General features: G+C 32.1%; 3 protein-coding genes across 8 annotated transcripts; 2 read left to right on the top strand and 1 right to left on the bottom strand.

Annotated features, from left to right (window-relative positions):
* The first annotated feature begins 156 nt into the window (after positions 1–156).
* Positions 157–4,025, top strand: LOC127062529 (inactive hydroxysteroid dehydrogenase-like protein 1). Of its 4 annotated transcripts, none has more exons than XM_050990938.1 (6): positions 1,017–1,290; positions 1,747–2,079; positions 2,315–2,505; positions 2,621–2,857; positions 3,268–3,611; positions 3,782–4,025. In XM_050990938.1, exons 3-6 carry the CDS (start codon positions 2,349–2,351, stop codon positions 3,989–3,991), a joined length of 948 nt encoding a protein of 315 aa, XP_050846895.1. In that variant the 5' UTR covers positions 1,017–1,290; positions 1,747–2,079; positions 2,315–2,348; the 3' UTR covers positions 3,992–4,025. The 4 variants fall into 4 exon arrangements, with proteins under 4 accessions (XP_050846897.1, XP_050846895.1, XP_050846894.1 ...); XM_050990937.1 differs by having other exon boundaries at positions 1,747–2,104; XM_050990940.1 differs by lacking the exons at positions 1,017–1,290; positions 1,747–2,079 and adding an exon at positions 157–234.
* Positions 4,026–4,946: 921 nt separating this feature from the next.
* LOC127062525 (activating transcription factor of chaperone) lies at positions 4,947–11,832 on the top strand. Of its 3 annotated transcripts, XM_050990926.1 has the most exons (4): positions 4,970–5,114; positions 5,438–5,632; positions 5,812–6,132; positions 10,370–11,832. In XM_050990926.1, exons 3-4 carry the CDS (start codon positions 5,907–5,909, stop codon positions 11,245–11,247), a joined length of 1,104 nt encoding a protein of 367 aa, XP_050846883.1. In that variant the 5' UTR covers positions 4,970–5,114; positions 5,438–5,632; positions 5,812–5,906; the 3' UTR covers positions 11,248–11,832. The 3 variants fall into 3 exon arrangements, with proteins under 3 accessions (XP_050846882.1, XP_050846883.1, XP_050846884.1); XM_050990925.1 differs by lacking the exon at positions 5,438–5,632 and having other exon boundaries at positions 4,947–5,114; XM_050990927.1 differs by lacking the exons at positions 4,970–5,114; positions 5,438–5,632; positions 5,812–6,132 and adding an exon at positions 8,029–8,205.
* LOC127062521 (probable E3 ubiquitin-protein ligase RNF144A) lies at positions 11,259–17,011 on the bottom strand. Its single transcript, XM_050990919.1, has 4 exons — positions 15,568–17,011; positions 15,283–15,445; positions 14,877–15,199; positions 11,259–14,770 (listed from the first exon to the last, which is right to left on the bottom strand). Exons 1-4 carry the CDS (start codon positions 16,132–16,134, stop codon positions 14,534–14,536), a joined length of 1,290 nt encoding a protein of 429 aa, XP_050846876.1. The 5' UTR covers positions 16,135–17,011; the 3' UTR covers positions 11,259–14,533.
* Between the last annotated feature and the right edge of the window lie 266 nt (positions 17,012–17,277).

The raw sequence follows: 17,277 nt of genomic DNA, 5'->3' as shown, positions 1-17,277 counted from the left end.
TTTCTCGTAAAACATCTTTCTTTCTCTTTCTCTCTCTCTCTCTCTTTGATTCTCTTCTCTTCCTTCTACTTATACATCACGCTTTAGGAGGAATGTTCTAGCATACATATATATATATGTATATGTATATGTACATACATGCTATCCAAGAAGATAGTTAAACGACCGAAATTCATTCATTCGAGTAATATATTATACCGGCGAAGTAAGGGTGGAAAATCGTGAAAGTGAATGGTACAGTATTTATTAATTGGTTACGTGCGTTAACAAGTAAATACTTAGTCCTATTTATACGAGGAATGGTCCGGTATAAAAATAAACTTTTTAGCCTTGTTCGTTGACTAACCGATTGCGTTAGTTCGTTGATTGCGCTAAAACATTCTTTCCAACATAGTGGAGAAAAACATTTTTTATCAAGAAATAGCAAAAGAATTTTGCTTCGCGAATATAATGGATATATATATATATATACACATATACATTCTTAAACTTAACAATGTCCGGATCGTTACGTGCAATTTCGAAATAATCCTCTAATTACGATCCTTAATATGATCGTTTAAAAAATGCATAAGAGATAGTAGAGACGATTTGCTCATCTCGGTCACATCTAACGATCATTATATGGCATAATATATGATAGAAATTTTGCAACTTAAATTCACAGCACACACACAAGCGGTAATAATATTCTTACGTCAGTATGCATATAAGTATAAATAATCAATGATAATAACTCTATTGCGTCTTAGGAAAATATTTTTGAAAAATGATTTTTATTTCAATATCGTATGCTCAAAACTTTTTTATATTTATTGTCCGTGTTATTACACTCGTTTGTTTTATAACTTATTTTTCTTTTTTTTTATTGTTAATTAAAGAAAAAGAAAAAGTTCTCGATGAGCATTGTAGTTTAGCATTATTATGCAAGTTTCGTCGATCGATAATATTATTGATTATCGATTACGTCACCAAAGTTTCTCTTGCACGACGCGTCTTATGAAATAGTGGCTCCGCATAAATTGAGTGTCGTGTTCTTAGGATCGATTCTACTTTGTCGTTTTTCTCTTTCTTAATTTTTTTATTCCTGCAAAAAATTTCTCTTCGAGAAAAGTTTTTATCGAATGAAACATATTAAAGTGTTTGAAAGTTCGACATCGTTAAATCGACATCTAGTGCTTATGTTCGAAACTGATGAACATGGTTAGAATGGGGAGATATTTGGGACATCCATAACAGAATGATTACACAATAACGTTACACCAGCAACCTCGATTTATCGTACATTAAGTATGAACCCTTTCCCACTTGCAAATTTTCACTTGGAAGAAACGTTCGTTAAATTTTAAGTAATAATTTTCTGTATCTCGATAGTATATAATGGATTTGCATTAATTATCATATTAATAGCATTTCATGGGATAACTTTTTCAGGAATTTTTCCATTAACATATTTTTTCATAATCTGATCATTTTTATGGGTCTGTTGTCTAATAAGGCTGATAAAGGTCACATAAAATGTCCATGATTTTTTCGTAAAAATATTTCGTCTGCAATAACAACGATAAAGATAATTTCTCAAATAATTCTTCAAATAAAAAAGTAAAAAAAGATTTTATCAATAATTTTTTCAACAATTTTTAGTAATGAAGAAAAAAATGGTTTATTTCGAGAAAACACTAACATCTTATTTGTCTACAATTTCAAGGTTGTTCGGAGAAAGTTATGTTCGTACGCTTTTTGTAGAGTCACCTGTAGCAGATCACTTTTAGTCTTAGTTTGGATATCGCTGAAGGATCATCTCTGAAAGAAAGAGCATATAAATAAAGTGAAAGAGAAAGGAAAAGAGAAAGAGAGAGAAAGAATAAGTGACAAAGTAATATAAAGTATAAAGAAATGAAAGAAAATATCTAACGAGGACTCGATGATGAAAGTTATAAAATATTTTTAATTTTGTAATTCCGTCGGTATAGTCGAAACTGCAATTTTAAACCGCAGCGATCTATATATCATAAGTCGGAAGGACCAACGATCGTCGAAGAAAGACAACACTGTGATTCGAGTGATAACAATAACATAGTACTTATCAATCGTTTAAAATAGTGTTAGTTATTTCTTACATAAGTACTCGGAACGTATTAACGATAAAGCACATATTTCATTCGTGTGTTTTTTAGATAGCAACCGTTTGAAAGATTCAAAGCTCTTTTAAAAAACTTCCTAAATTATCCGAAGCATAAACGTATCCGTAGAGATCGAACATTTTCTTTCTTATTCTATACATCGACATTAAAAATAATTTTCGACATTTCAGTGTACGCGTGTAATCAAAAACTCTTTCAAAGAAAATGATAATGTTAATAACACTCTGGTTATCAGGCTTAATCGCACTTTGGCTACTCTTGAGCTCCACAAGTCGATTACTATCTATTATATGGGAAACGATTTTTCCTCTTATCAACTTCACATCGATCGATTTTCGCGTGAAATTTGGTGAATGGGCGGGTAAGTCGAGAGAAGAAAAAGAAAAAGAAATCAATTTGAACAACATTATTGATTGAAAGATCCATTATTTTTTCTTTTTTTTTTTTTTTTTTTTTTCTTCAATTACACTATCTAGTGGTAACAGGCTCAACCGATGGAATTGGAAAGGCGTACGCAAAGGAGCTAGCTATAAGAAACATTAATTTGATTTTGATAAGCAGAAATTTAAGTAAATTGGAAAAGACCAAATGTGAACTATTGAACGTTAATCCTAACATAGAAATAAAGATCATAGAGGCAGACTTTAGCAAAGGCAAGCCGATCTTTGAAAAAATCAAATCTGAATTGGAAAATATACAAATTGGAATATTGGGTGAGTGAAAAAGCAAAAGAATATATATATATAAATATATTATCGACTTATTGACTTCGATAAAAGTCTATTTAGAAAATTTTCATTATTATCGATGCAATAAATTATTCGATGAAAAAAATAATGCTTTTACTTAAGTAAAGAGAAATGAAAAAAAAAATAAAAACTCGTGACCGATAACGATATCTTAATCCGTAAAAGAGAATAAAACTGCAGACGTTGCTCTGTAGTTTAGAGATAAGAACTGCAAATATATCCTTCTAACTTACATTTATTAACTATTATAATTCTAACAATGTTAGTTGACAGAGAAGAAAAAGAAAATATTTTAACTGTTCGCCGCTTTTTTACTTTATATCACGAAATCACCGCTTGATAATACTTATTCTAAAAATTCGATATTCGTTTAGTGAACAACGTGGGCAAACAGTATAGTTATCCAATGTATCTTCACGAAGTTCCGGAGGATGAGCTATGGGATATCATGACCGTAAATGTGGGAGCCGCCACCATGATGACGCGATTAATTATCGAACAAATGAAAAAACATAAAAAAGGTGCTATCGTCAATATATCTTCTGGCTCGGAACACCAGCCCCTTCCATTAATGACAGTCTATGCTGCAACTAAAGCATATTTAAAAAGTTTTTCCGATGCAATTAGAATCGAATATTCGAAATTTGGCATAACGATTCAACATTTGGTACCACTCTTTATTAATACTAAAATGAATGCCTTCAGTCCAAGGCTTCAGGTATGAGTTATCAATTCTTTTTTCATTTTTTTTTTTTTTTCGTTTTACAATCTTTCATATCGTGTACAGCGATTTATTTTATTTGTCTTTTTAAATTTAATTATTAGTCTCTCATATCTTTTTAATTATTGATAAAACTTATATAAATTTGAAAAATAATGTAATAACAGGTATCCAGTCTATTTGTTCCTAATGCAACGACTTATGCCAAAAATGCGATAGCTACGCTTGGTAAAGTAGACTCGAGCAGCGGATATTGGGCTCATGGTATTCAAACATTTTTCAGTCTTATTCCGCCAGTATGGATCAGAGCGAAAGTTGGTTGGTTAATGAATAAAAAATTTCGAAATGATTATTTTACACACATCCAAAATAAATAAATTGTTGTGAAAAAAGTTTATATTATAAGATTAATATCGTCTTATATTAATATTAGTATGTAATAATTACTATTAATGTTGTTATTATTATTATTATTATTATTATTATTATTATTATTATTATTATTATTATTATTATTATAAATCACATTTTGTCGAAATAAAAGATATAACATTATTCTTGTTTTAATTAATTCTAAATTTCATTACTTATCATTACATTTAGATTATCATTACATTATTTTTATATTATCATTACACATTATATCTGAAATATATTTGGTTATTTGTAAAAAATAAATCTTTTCCATTTCCTTCACAAGCTTTGGTATATACGTATTAATATCGAGGACAACGAGTAAAGCACGATAGTAAAAGTAAATAGATATCTTAGACGCAAAGGACACAAACATTCCTACTTTGTGTACAAAGGAGTAATAATATTTTAACATTCATTTAGAATATCGATTTAAAGATATCTCCCTGCTTTGTTGTTAAATAACACGCTCTCATTGATTTGTTTTCTGATTTGTCTCTATTGACGAAACACAATTGTATCTGTAGAAATTTCTTACATCGATCGTATAAATCTGGCGTGTCAGAAAAGTTTTTAATTTTATTTTATAAAATATTATTTTTGTAATTCATCAATGTAAACATATATATATATATGTGTGTATACATATATATACACGTATACATGCGAGTATATCGTACGTTCCATATATTTTAAGAATTTATAACCTTATATTTTACAACTCGACGCGATGTACTTAATTCGTATATATTAAAATCGTTACGTCGAAAAAAAATTAAAAAAAAAAAAAAAGATAAAAAAGAAAAAAAAATGAAAAGTAAAAAGAAAAACTAAAACAATCCAGGGCGACGTAAAATCATAATCCGGTACTGTTGGTCAGTGACTGGCGGCAATAGAGGGATCGAATAACGTCACGTGATCTCAGCAGGCGAACTCCGTCGTAGGGAGACGTTCACTCGTTATCCATGAATCGTAGAAGGAAGACGTTCGAAGTATTAAATTGTTCTACAATACGAAGAAGATGACTTATTAGTGGAAAACGAACTTGCACACGCAAGTGTGCCACCACAACTAATTAATAATGGAGTGAGTACTTTTTATCAATTAATCATAAAAAGTAAAAAAAAACACTAGAAAAAAGATCGATTAATATAGGAGAAAAGTTTGAGGCCACGCCGACGTGCTGCCATTTTGTGAGTCATCATGCCACGACGACGCGCTTAATTCTGTCGTGGTATTTCCCGTTTCTATTTGTTTATAAACTCGTTTCCAATAACATCACCTTTGTATATACAAATCATATTAGATGCAAACTTCCTACATTATTCATGTGTATTGAGTCGGATTTTATCATGAAGTTCGACGATAAGTGTGATTGCATCATAATATGATATCGATCTTTCTATCAGGTTTAAACACTTCCGATACAATACAAGCATTTCCAATTGTTGCACAAACTTAGTTAAACCTGGCTAAAGTCGCTGAATGTTGAATATTTGACAGATGAAATTTGAAATCTTGTGAAAGTTGAATATTTAAACAAAGGATTTGACAATTTTATTTGTTATAACAATGAATATTAAGTCGATAAAACTTTTACAGAGGTACACATACAATATTATCTATATTGAATTACTTTTTAAAAATTAAATTTATCTAAATAAAACTAAATTGATCTCTACAATACATTGCTACATAGTTATGTAATTAAACAATTGATTTGATATGAAACATCATTTATAATTTGACAAGCAAATGAAATAAAATAATGTTATGTTTTTAGAGCCAATATGGCGCTCTCTACGAGCTACGTCGCAAAGACGACACAAATTTCTTTTAACGGTTTTATATCATACCTTGATTGGATTCGCATCAACAATGGTAACCAATCAGGACCAGGAGATGTGGGTATGGAAGCTGGAGCCAGAGTCCCCTAAGGGGACTTCTCAAGCAGATGCCGAAGATGATTGGTTTTTACTTGACGACAAGTCCTTAGAACTAACAAAATATGCTGCTGAACCTGTTATGTACGATGATCAACCAACAAACCGTGCACAAGTGGCAACAAAACTTTTGGAAGAATTAGATGAATGGATCAAAGAAGGTAATTTATTGCAGAAATATAACAGATTTTGCATAATCTCTCGATGAGGTTGATATTTAATCAAAAAGAGATAATTTCTAGCAAATCCTTCTTTTTCTTTTATATATAATTCAGAATACTTTAAAGAGATTCAGTCTGATCTATATTTTATTGGTCATATTCGAATAACGTTAACAAGCATCATTGCTTCACTCTACCAGCAATAAAAAAAGTTAGAGGGCTTTGGATTATCAATAATGACAACGAGTCATCTCTATCGAATCGTCCTTGACAACAAAGAAAGAAAAATCTGCTCCTTTATAAATTCACACACGACAGCAGTTTCATCGAGCGAACGAGAGAAATAGTACTCTACGTGCTTTTCGATCGCATGAAAATATGGCGAAAGGGATAATAGTATAAAACGATTAGGTGTGAACGTAACGATTGATCGTATAAAAAATATTAATCTTAGATTATTAGTCTGTGATTTCGCGAGTTCGTATAAACGCATTAAAAATGTAGAAATTGTTCATATGTATTTTCTTTTTTTTTCTCTCTCTCTATGTACATATATATTTTTCATTCGCCTCTCTCTTGCTCAATTGACTTCACCCGGTTTCTCTATCTGTCTCTCTTTCCCTTCTCAGTTGTTCCTTTTTTTCTTTTCTGAAAAAGAGTGGGACAAACTGGTTAACCTCTACGCAAATGGCTCTGGTTGGAGGCCGATAGAATGATGACGTAGAACGTTCGGGACGAAGAAGTAGGAGCGACAGAGGGGGAAAAGTCCAAAGATAAGGAGGAGTGGTTCTACTTTAGTATACAGCTAAGTCGTATGCGAGACTTGTACGCGATCACTTTTCAATAGCGGTACAGTAAGCGCGGTATCTTTGGATATAAACCATACAGTAACAAGTGTCTTTATATTTTGATGCGATCGATAATCAAAACGTAAACACAAAATATGTGTATGTGTATTTATATATATATATGGTTATAATATATATAATAAAGAGAGAGAGAGAGAGAAAAGGAAAGAAGAAAATTGAGAAGATACAAACACAACACATTTCTTACGCACGCGCTATCGTGGTCTCTTTTGTGTGGTCGTATACATAATATATGTTTACGATCGGAAAGCATCGTGCATCTTCGGCACATGCCAGACTAATTTAACAGCGAAAGAAGTTGCCGCAAAAGAAAGAAAGAAAGAAAGAGAATATATGTTGAAAGAAGAAAGATAAAGACAAACAAGCTTTCTCAAATCCAATATTACAATATTCTTTCTTACTTCTTTTCAATTTACTCTAAGAATTACGTATACCAGTCATTTGATAAGATTCTTTCGCTTATTTGATATTTGATCTCAAAGGAGACAGCTGGCCGAGTATAATCATCAAAGTGAGAAAAAGAAAGAACGAGAAAGAGAGAGTGAGAGCGATTAAAGAAAGAGAAAGAAAAAAAATAAAAGGAACGAACGAAACGGATAATTCCATACGGAGCGAACTCTGAAACAAGATACGATACATTTAATGGCACTGAGAGGGGACTAGTTTCGACGATAACTAGAAAGAAAAACGTGACAATACTGGCATCTCTAAAAGTGACACAAGTGAAAGATCCGGCGTCTCGATGTTGGAGTGTGCTAATGTTATATAATAGCATGCAGTTCGCATATCGCTACACGTGGAACCGCGAGATTATTGTCAACTCTCAAAAACTCGTGAAAAGACGTTGAATCGGTGACGATCTTGGTGTGCCTATTGCATCCCATCTTTGGACCACCACCATCCCCCTTAATTTAAAAATACGTCGGCGTCGTCATCGTCATTCGACGAGAGTACGTCGTCGTGCGATAAACATTGATACCTTTATTATATAAATTGCTACCATATCATATATATATATAAAATATATAATATATATAGCATATATAACATTTATATAAAAATATATGCACACGCGTATATATATATATATATGTATGTATATATATATATATACACGTATATTTTCTATCGCTGTCAAACAAAACATTCTCGCGGAGATCTCGTTGCCGTGCCCCGATTATAATGGCTGCTATATGTTACACGGGTAGGTTTCCCTTTATCGCACTCATTGTTCTGCTTATAAGCAAATTTTTTTTTTTTTTTTTTTTTTCTATATATATAATTTTTTTCTTTTTATCCCCCTCTTATATTCTGAACTAAAATGTCCTCGTCTCATTATCACCGTCTATCACGATATCCATCTTCGATCTGATCGATCGATACTTGATATATCATAGATGGGAATACCCCCTACTAGAATCGGATAAGATTGATATCTCATTGAAATAAGTTAAAAGTGATCAACACGTTTCTACGCAAATACAGACATATATATATATATATATATATATATATATATATATATGGACATACTACGCTGCAACAAATACAATTGATCTACTTCTTCACCGTTCTAGAATCATTTGAATATTCACGTGGGGTAAACATGTGTTACGCTCGTTGATACCGCATTGTTGGTACAGAGACATCGAGATCGATGCCAAGAAACGGAAAGTAATGTTAGGCGTTATGCCAGGAAACGAGAGTAACTCGTCAAAGAACGCTAGGAAAATAAACGAAACTGAAAGAGTAGGGTATAGAAGAGAGGAAGGGAGAGTGAGGAAGAGGAGGGAGAGACACGTTTAACGGGAAATAACTTTTATCAATGCGTCAAAGAGAAACAAGAAAAAGTCTATGATGATCGGACTCAAAGTCACATGTCCTCTATCTCCATCCTCGTTAACGCGTCAAACGTGTTTTCCGGCATAAAGACGATTGACCTTTTCTCTTTTTTCTTTTCCTGTAGAAATGAAAAATCTTTAGAGATCGAACGATTCGTAAGAAACAGCCAGAGATCGCAAAGTCTCTTAATTAAGGCCATTGAATTTGTTTACCGCGATTCTCTCTCGAAAAACTTAATCATATTTTATCGCTTGACACTTGTTTGGCAAGTCTCTTAAGATTCTTCAGCGACTTTTTTGATTTCTTATTACTATTGGCATTTCGAATTCAAATTTATCGCGATCTTTTCAAAAATGTATTTATTCCAGATCGTTCTAATAAATGAAATAAATTCTATGAATATAATACCAAAGTGCGGTGATTAGAACAAAACTTACCGTACGATTTGTTTCGTTGTAATACAGAAATATTCTTATCTAACCTCCTGGCCCCTGCATTTAAATGGCGATAACTTTTAAACGGTATCGAGTTGTCTCTGATCAAAGTTTCACAAGAAAATGGGTCAGGGCCTGCCGTAGAGTAATTGTAGAAATAATTTCGATCTAGGAAAGCAAAGAGTTTACCGATATTTACTATGAATATTCTCTCGTGTAATACTAGAATCAGATTGTTGGTATATTTATAAATTATTGTTTTGCTCGTACAAGCGAAGTAATCATCATACGTTTATGAAAATAAGAAAGAAAAAGAAAAAAAAAATGAAAAGAAAATAAAATGAGGCCCATAATATGAAGAAATTACGACTCGCAAGTTAAACGTATATCTAAATAAACCACATACAAAGAAATATTTTCTTCTTAATTGTAGATAAATCATTAAAATATTTCAAGTGCTTTTAAGAGGCATCATTGTTTTTCCTCCAATGGTAGCTTACGTAGAACCTAACTAAATGTGCGTGCCCTACCTTTATAAGCTCAATAGTAACAGTGCGAGAATTGCAAATGAGTAACTTGTTTTTCTAGTTGAACCAGTAACGTCCATGAAATTATACATCAATGCGCCACTCCTACATTATTGCTCATGCTAAAGATCAGTAAATGTACTGTTAATTAAATCTCTTGTTTTTCTCTTTACGTTTTGTAAGGTAAAGCATTATAGATATATTTAAAAAAAAAAAAAAAAGAAAGAAAAAAAGAAACGTTGTTTGTTCTCTAAAGATCAATATTCTCGCATATTAAATGATTCGATAATAATATCATTGAAAAAGAATAGAGCGAGTAAACTTTCTATTACACATATTCGAGAAAAACACATCTGATATATGATATGTATATGTGTACATAATATATATATGTATATACACACACGAGTGAGCCAAAAGATCCTACGCGATTTTAAAAATCGATTATTCTTTCTCGAGATCTTTTCAAATCGTAAAATTATCAAGGATAAAAACTTTTGGTCCACTTTGTAATATCACGTAGCGATAATAAGGAATGTGATTACAAGATTGATCGTTTTTACAGAACCTTTCTCGGATTGGCTGGAGGATAAAATCGATGTACCAATATTCGAAGAATTGCCAGAACCGGAGTGTGGTCAAAACAAACCAGTCGTATATCCGATTATAACAAAAAATCATGAACAGCACGATAACACTCAAACGTTGTTGGAAGAATTCGAAACGGTTTTAGAAGACGTTGAAGCTTGCCATCAGATTATCCCTTCATCAGTTTCAACTCTCACCCCACCTCAATCACCTCCACCAAATAAATCATTGGTCGTCGATACTCAATTGCTCGTTACCTTGCAACCGGTGCAAACGATCCAACCTATAATATCGAGTCAACAGCCTGTATACAATATCATCATACCGCAAGAGAAACAACCTGATGTTTATCAGACCGAAGTATGTATACCGGAACAATGGAATACTGAAAACGTATCATTGGATCCGCTTGGAGGAGACGTCGCCAATGATCTAGCAGTCGTAGATGAATACGTGCGATCGCATACAGAGGACATACCACCGTATAGTCCATGCACCAGTCCAAGTGGTAGCTGCGCCTCTTCCGAAGACTCCACGGATGATCCAGACTGGATCGCTGAAACATCCAACAACAAGAAGCAATCGAGTTACATCAATAACAAAAATCGGCATAAACCGTACTCTCGTCCTTCGGTCGAGGACAAAAAAGTACGGAAAAAGGAACAGAATAAGAATGCGGCAACGCGATACAGGCAAAAGAAAAAACAAGAGATCAAGGATATTTTAGGCGAAGAACGTGAACTCACCGAGCACAATGAAAAATTACAATGTCAAGTGAAGGATCTACAGCGGGAAATCGGATACTTAAAGGGATTAATGAGAGATTTGTTCAAAGCCAAGGGTCTTATGAAGTAATCATTGTTCCCTCTTTCTATCTCTCTTTTTCTCTTCCTCTTCCTCTCGCCATTTTTTTTACAATGTATTTGTTTATATAATCACATTTATTGAATTCATTAACTATATATTTGTCGACACATTACTCAATTTACAATGCCACTACTAACTAATACAATAACATTATACTTAATATTATTAATTGTTATATATATATTTTTTTTTGTTTCGATCATCTACATTCTACTTTCTTAAACGTTCAATGTAGAATCTATCACAGCTTTTGTGGAACTACAGGACTCTGTCGTCTTGTAATTTATAAAATGTATAACCATCTCCTAATTTTATACTTATGGTCCGTTAAGATTAGCAAATGTGACGCCATTAGGTAATACAGAGGATTTATTCGGTAAGCAGCCCTATGAAGTTCTCACGAGCGGAAATCTGCTGTTGTCGAATATTCTGGAAGTTTTGCATATGGTGTCTCTTAGATATGCGAATCTTTTCATTCCAAATAATTTTTAACCCAATCGATTTTATCATATTTTCTTACAGAAAATATTACATTTAGAAAGAAAAACAATAAATGGGTTATTATGTAAATGATATACGTTTCAATTATTATTATCAACGTTTGTTAAATCCCTTCTCTCCTATATCATTTAGTCAATACGTATAAACATTACATATAATATTAACAAGAAAAAAATTAATAAATAAACAAGCGCCAAATCCAAGCAATATCATAATTAAAAAGAAACAAGTTCTTAAATAGAACGAAACTTGAAGATAATTATTGTTTTGTTGCAAAGATACTTTACGATAAATATATTTGATTTCCACTCGAAAAAGAAACAAAAAAGATAAAGAAAATGTTCAAAACAAGAAAGATAGCGTATAAAAATTTTGATATAAATGATTACACAAGAAACGTTTTATATATAAAACATGTTTATCTATAAACAGGTACGGCGCGAGCATATCTTGGATTTATTTCTTAACTGTTCACAGCAATTAATTATAACGCAATTATATGTGTTATCAAAGTGGAAGATGAGGAAGATTGAAACGTATATATTCGAAAATATCATAAATGCAAATCTAGTAACCAGACGTAATTTAGTAAATCCCTCCGCAAAATGTATACGCGAAGTGAATATACTGATATCCTTCACCAAGAAACACTGATTACATGAAAAACTACAGAGAAAAAAATAAATGTGTCTAGTTAAAATAAAAAAGAAAATGAGAAGCACTATTTCAAAGAAAAGGAGGAAAATAAAAGCTTAAAATAGTTATGATCATATACAATCAATCAAATGCACTATATACACCGATCAATTATGATCTACATTTGCACCCCGTGTCATTATATATACATGGACTAATGCACAGTATATTTGAATTTTTACTTACAAAATGAAACATTTTCTTTTTTTTTTCTTTTTTTTTTTCAAAGCATTTTTACATCTACATTAAGTCTATCGCCGATACGTCGTAACTTTCTTTTCGCTTATTCTTCCAAGATTTGTAACTATCTTAAGAATGATAGCGATAATAAACATTTTTTTTTTTTTTTCTTGAAATATTATAATAGAAGAAACGAGATAATATATACAAAATTGTTCATCGTTGTACGATATATTTGCTCGTAATAAAAAATTAAAATGCTAGCTTAAATGAAAATAATAAAATAGATTATTATTTAATGAACTTCGATGTGCAAAAAAATTTTACATATAAATTCTGCTAATAAAGAAAAATATACATTTTTCTTCGAACATATAAAGCAGATTATATTTCTTCGGTAATAGTTTTTTGCTCATTGTTAATATTTTATAATAAATTTGATGTGCAAATTTGGCAGCCACGATCGTTCTCTATAATACAAAATTGCGGAATCTATATACATAATTGCTATATACCAAGCTTAAAAATATAACTTATTGTAGTTCTAGCTTGACAACATATGCATACACATAGTTGTATTACTTCGTGTTTTATGCTTTTATTTACATAAAATAAATCTCTATTATAGTAAATAAAACGCTAAAAATTATTACACAATATACATATTGAAGACTTCCTAAATGAAAGAATATGCCCATATATATATAAGAAAAAAATAATTTATTACAACTCTTGTCTCGAATTAAAAAGAAAAAGTTTGCATTTTTTATTTAGACTACTTAAAGTTATATTAAGTTGCCCTTATTTATATGAAACAACAAGATTATTTTCATTACAGCGTCATATTTCATTTATATATATGTGTGTGGTATGTATGTGTTATTACTTTAAACTATAGCTGCTCTTACCTTCAGGAGCAAAGAAAATTATATTTCAAGATAGGACATCTATGTACCATCAAAACAACAAATAGAATTGCATGGCTGCTTGAATCAATAGCAACCTACACATTCTACCTTATTATATATAACACTGTAATTTTAAACATACTCACATATGTATTTTTCTGAACTCATTTAGAGAGTTCAAGTTATTATTACAATATATCAACACTATAGACTTGATATATCTATACAATTTTTATAGTGCGTGCTCTATTTACCCCACCAAATTATTTTCTATAATAATGTACATGCAATGTACACACTGTTAATTCACCAAAAGTAAATATATGAAAGTACCCACAAATAAAATATGAACAAGTGGAATATTGTATAGTGTAGTCCACAATTAAAGTATCAGTTGAAGCTTAAGTCTGAGCCTCACTGAGTTCTAGCTTAGGCACACATATAGATATACACTGTTTCAATCTGCATGTCACGCGTTCCTATCATATAAAGTCAAAAAAAAAAAAAAAAAATAGAAAACCATAAAATAATAATCATGATTTCCATCATATTGTAAACAAGAGTACAATGCATAATCTACATGGCAGTATAAAATTAATATTATTTCACAAACATAGTGATTTTCCTGGAATGTTCTTGCATAATAAATAGCTATGAATATTCGAAAATTCTACATTAGTAACAAAATTATAATTCGCTTCAAATACAAAAAATTCCCTTTATATAAAATAAAAAAAAAAAATCTTGAACAAAAATATTTATTATCTAATTTATAAGTAATTCTTTTTCTCTCTTTTTTTCTTTCTTTTTCTTTTTTTTTTTCTTTTTTTTAACAAACGAAATATTATTAAAAATCAATGTATATCTATATAAAATGCCGATTATATTTGCTCATTTATGAGAGAAGCTAGCTTATTCGTTCCATTTTTATAAGAGAAAGATTATTAATATGTAAGATTAAGAAAGGGTTTCAAAATATTTTACAGTTTCTATGTTGCAGTATCGCCGTCCTCCTGTTCGAGTCTAGAAGAACCGCAAACACGACATTTACAGCAAACTATACATGGAGCAGCCAAAAGTAGCAAAGGAGACGCGACAAGTAGGAGCAAACCAAAACCGGCAAATATCCCAATTACTTGTGTTCTATGCCATATTACAGATGCTCGTGAGTGACCCAATTTATTTTTACATGGTCCCTTGTCGTAATGCCTCAATAAAAAGTCATCCTAAAATATAAACAATATATCAAAATATTTTATAAAATTATAGTTTGTATCGTGTCACAAAAATTCGATAAGAAAATTATATTTATTACTAAAGTCTAATACTTACATCTAAAGAAGCTAAACAGTACCAGCAAAAAACATGTTTGCATCTTTTACACATCATTTGAGCACATCCTTCGTCTTTTTCAATAGGTACGGAACACATAGGACAGCATTTAATATGGTCACTGTCAAATGGTATACCTAATGGAAGATCGGGACAAGGTCCACTATGCCATGCTTCTCTGCACAAGGAGCAAAAATCTGTAGAACAGTTAGGACAGTGGACAGGTCCAGGAAGTGTACTACTACTTCCATTAGAATTGATTGAACATATTGTTTCACAACCTGCACGTGGACACCATGCACGTTTTGTATCCATTGAAACATCTATATAAAATCAAATTTAATACCAGAATGATTGAATTTCATCTTTAATCTTATGTGAATTAACAACCGTATTTTTTATTTACCTCTGTTTAAACGAAACTTGCAATATTTCTCCGTTAACTCTACACTAACGAGACTTCTAATTTCCTTTAGCGAAAGGATAGCACCTTGTTCGCATTGTGCATCCGGACAGCTAATTTCATATGCACCCTCTTCAATTTCAAATTCGACATATGCTTTCATACACTAAAAAATTTTATTTATATTAGCGATTATCTTTTGTTGATATATGAACATAACAAATTATTACAGGATCACACATTCGTTTTGTCAAAGACAATACAAATGACTCAATCGTTCATACTTACATCTTTACAATAGAAACAACCACAGCCTTCAAGTTTAAACGTTTTGGAAAGGGACGTGTCGGTAAGACAAAGCTTACAAAAGATTCTTCCAACTGTCTGCTGTGAACCTGTTGGGACAAAATTTCCAGCAGCTAAACTGTATCTCGAACTAGATGCCAATGACAACAAACTAGAACAGCGAGAGCAAACTCTACTGCGATTGATAGCTCTACCCTCTAGAGCTGACGTACTTAATCCAACTGCAGTTTCACATTTTCTAAGCGCGCCAGGAGCTAAATTAATCCAACTGCTGCCTCGAGCTTCTAAACTAGCACTGCTTTCAGGCCTCAAAAGTGGAGAATCTATGCCTTTCCCTGGTAAAGTTCTTTCGGTCAAAGAAAGATTGACTACGCTTGATTCTTTGCGTAACAAGGGTAATCTTATACCGGTGAGTTTATTGGTCTTATCTATTTTCTTCTGATTGTTGCCGGTTTTAGTAGGTGGATTTGCAGAAGTTACTGAACTATTTGTCGTGCCCATATCCATTAAGGGGGCTCGTCGTACGACGAGCGAGTATAGGCTAGGCATCCCCTGATTTAAAATCTCGAATTTCACTGCCACTTACAGACAAGAGCTGTGCACACTGGCTTTCTTACGACAGTTTGCTCCAGCGCTTGCTGCGAGATAAAATGCAACGTGCAACGTATCAAATTATTACATACATATTCTTTGCCATGATCATCTTCCAACAGTATATTATATTGATATAACTTCACGTTTGTCATAGCTCTTTATGCGTTGTAAACACTAGGCGCGACATTGGCTACTCTATTAAATCTAGGAAAAATTGATATCGTAGATATTTCATTTGCATCAACAGACTGGAAAATTAAAACCATATCGGCAAATACTTTTCATAAACATGTCGAGAACACGATGATTTCTTTCTCGTTTATAGTAGAAATATAGAACAAAAAAATAATCGAGGCCCTCCTACTTTACGGATAGGAAACGTATATATCGTCTCGAATAAACGAAAAGAAGGGAGCCCCGTCGCATTTTCTTCTCTCAGCGATGTTGAGACGACTCCCAATTATTTTCACACGTTCACTCGCTCGTAGTATATCGTCGCTGATGAATTTTTTAATAGATATTAAAAAAAAAAAAAAAAAAAAAAAACAACATCATCTGCACATCTCTAAGCACAGCGCAACTTTCACCGTTATTCGAGTGCACGAATACGACACTGCACTTTCGGAATTGTCAGTATCCGATAACACAGTTTCTCCAAGCTTTTTCACCTGTCCTGTCACGAAGTACATCAAAGTGCATATAGTATATCTCGAGCGATTACTTCCGCCCCCACTCACTTATTTTTCTTTCTTTAAGGAGAACCCAAGCGTGGATCGCGATCGGCGCGCATCATTCTCTTTCTCTCTCTTTTTCTCACTCCCTCTCCTTTCTCTTCTTTCTCACTCTCTCTCCCTCTCTCCCTCTCTCTTTCTCTCTGATTTATATATTTTCATAATTTATACGATTGTTTTTATTTTGACGCAACATTTATCATCTCCTTTTTGATTTATTCGACTTGCACAAAAAAAAAGAAACAAAATTATACATACGAAGGAGAGAACGAGAGAAACCGATCAGGACTCGGCACAGAAATACATATATCATTCGCGTTTTATTATGATCCGTATTAGGATCCTTCCAAATAATTTCCTTATTTGA

Source organism: Vespula vulgaris, chromosome 3 (genome assembly GCF_905475345.1).
Source record: "Vespula vulgaris chromosome 3, iyVesVulg1.1, whole genome shotgun sequence".
Classification (NCBI taxonomy): Eukaryota; Metazoa; Arthropoda; class Insecta; order Hymenoptera; family Vespidae; genus Vespula; species Vespula vulgaris.
This window is presented reverse-complemented; position numbering and strand designations above follow the sequence as displayed.

What these genes read in the sequence shown, in the direction of transcription:
- LOC127062529 (XM_050990940.1), top strand. Translation starts at nt 2,349, where the DNA reads ATGATAATGTTAATAACACTCTGGTTATCAGGCTTAATCGCACTTTGG. An exon ending in GAAATTTGGTGAATGGGCGG is followed by an intron (nt 2,506 to 2,620) that starts GTAAGTCGAGAG and finishes TACACTATCTAG; the next exon opens with TGGTAACAGGCTCAACCGAT. An exon ending in TATACAAATTGGAATATTGG is followed by an intron (nt 2,858 to 3,267) that starts GTGAGTGAAAAA and finishes ATATTCGTTTAG; the next exon opens with TGAACAACGTGGGCAAACAG.
- LOC127062525 (XM_050990925.1), top strand. Translation starts at nt 5,907, where the DNA reads ATGGTAACCAATCAGGACCAGGAGATGTGGGTATGGAAGCTGGAGCCA. An exon ending in AGATGAATGGATCAAAGAAG is followed by an intron (nt 6,133 to 10,369) that starts GTAATTTATTGC and finishes TCGTTTTTACAG; the next exon opens with AACCTTTCTCGGATTGGCTG.
- LOC127062521 (XM_050990919.1), bottom strand. Translation starts at nt 16,134, where the DNA reads ATGCCTAGCCTATACTCGCTCGTCGTACGACGAGCCCCCTTAATGGAT. An exon ending in CAAGTTTCGTTTAAACAGAG is followed by an intron (nt 15,200 to 15,282) that starts GTAAATAAAAAA and finishes GATTTTATATAG; the next exon opens with ATGTTTCAATGGATACAAAA. An exon ending in ACTGTTTAGCTTCTTTAGAT is followed by an intron (nt 14,771 to 14,876) that starts GTAAGTATTAGA and finishes TTTATATTTTAG; the next exon opens with GATGACTTTTTATTGAGGCA.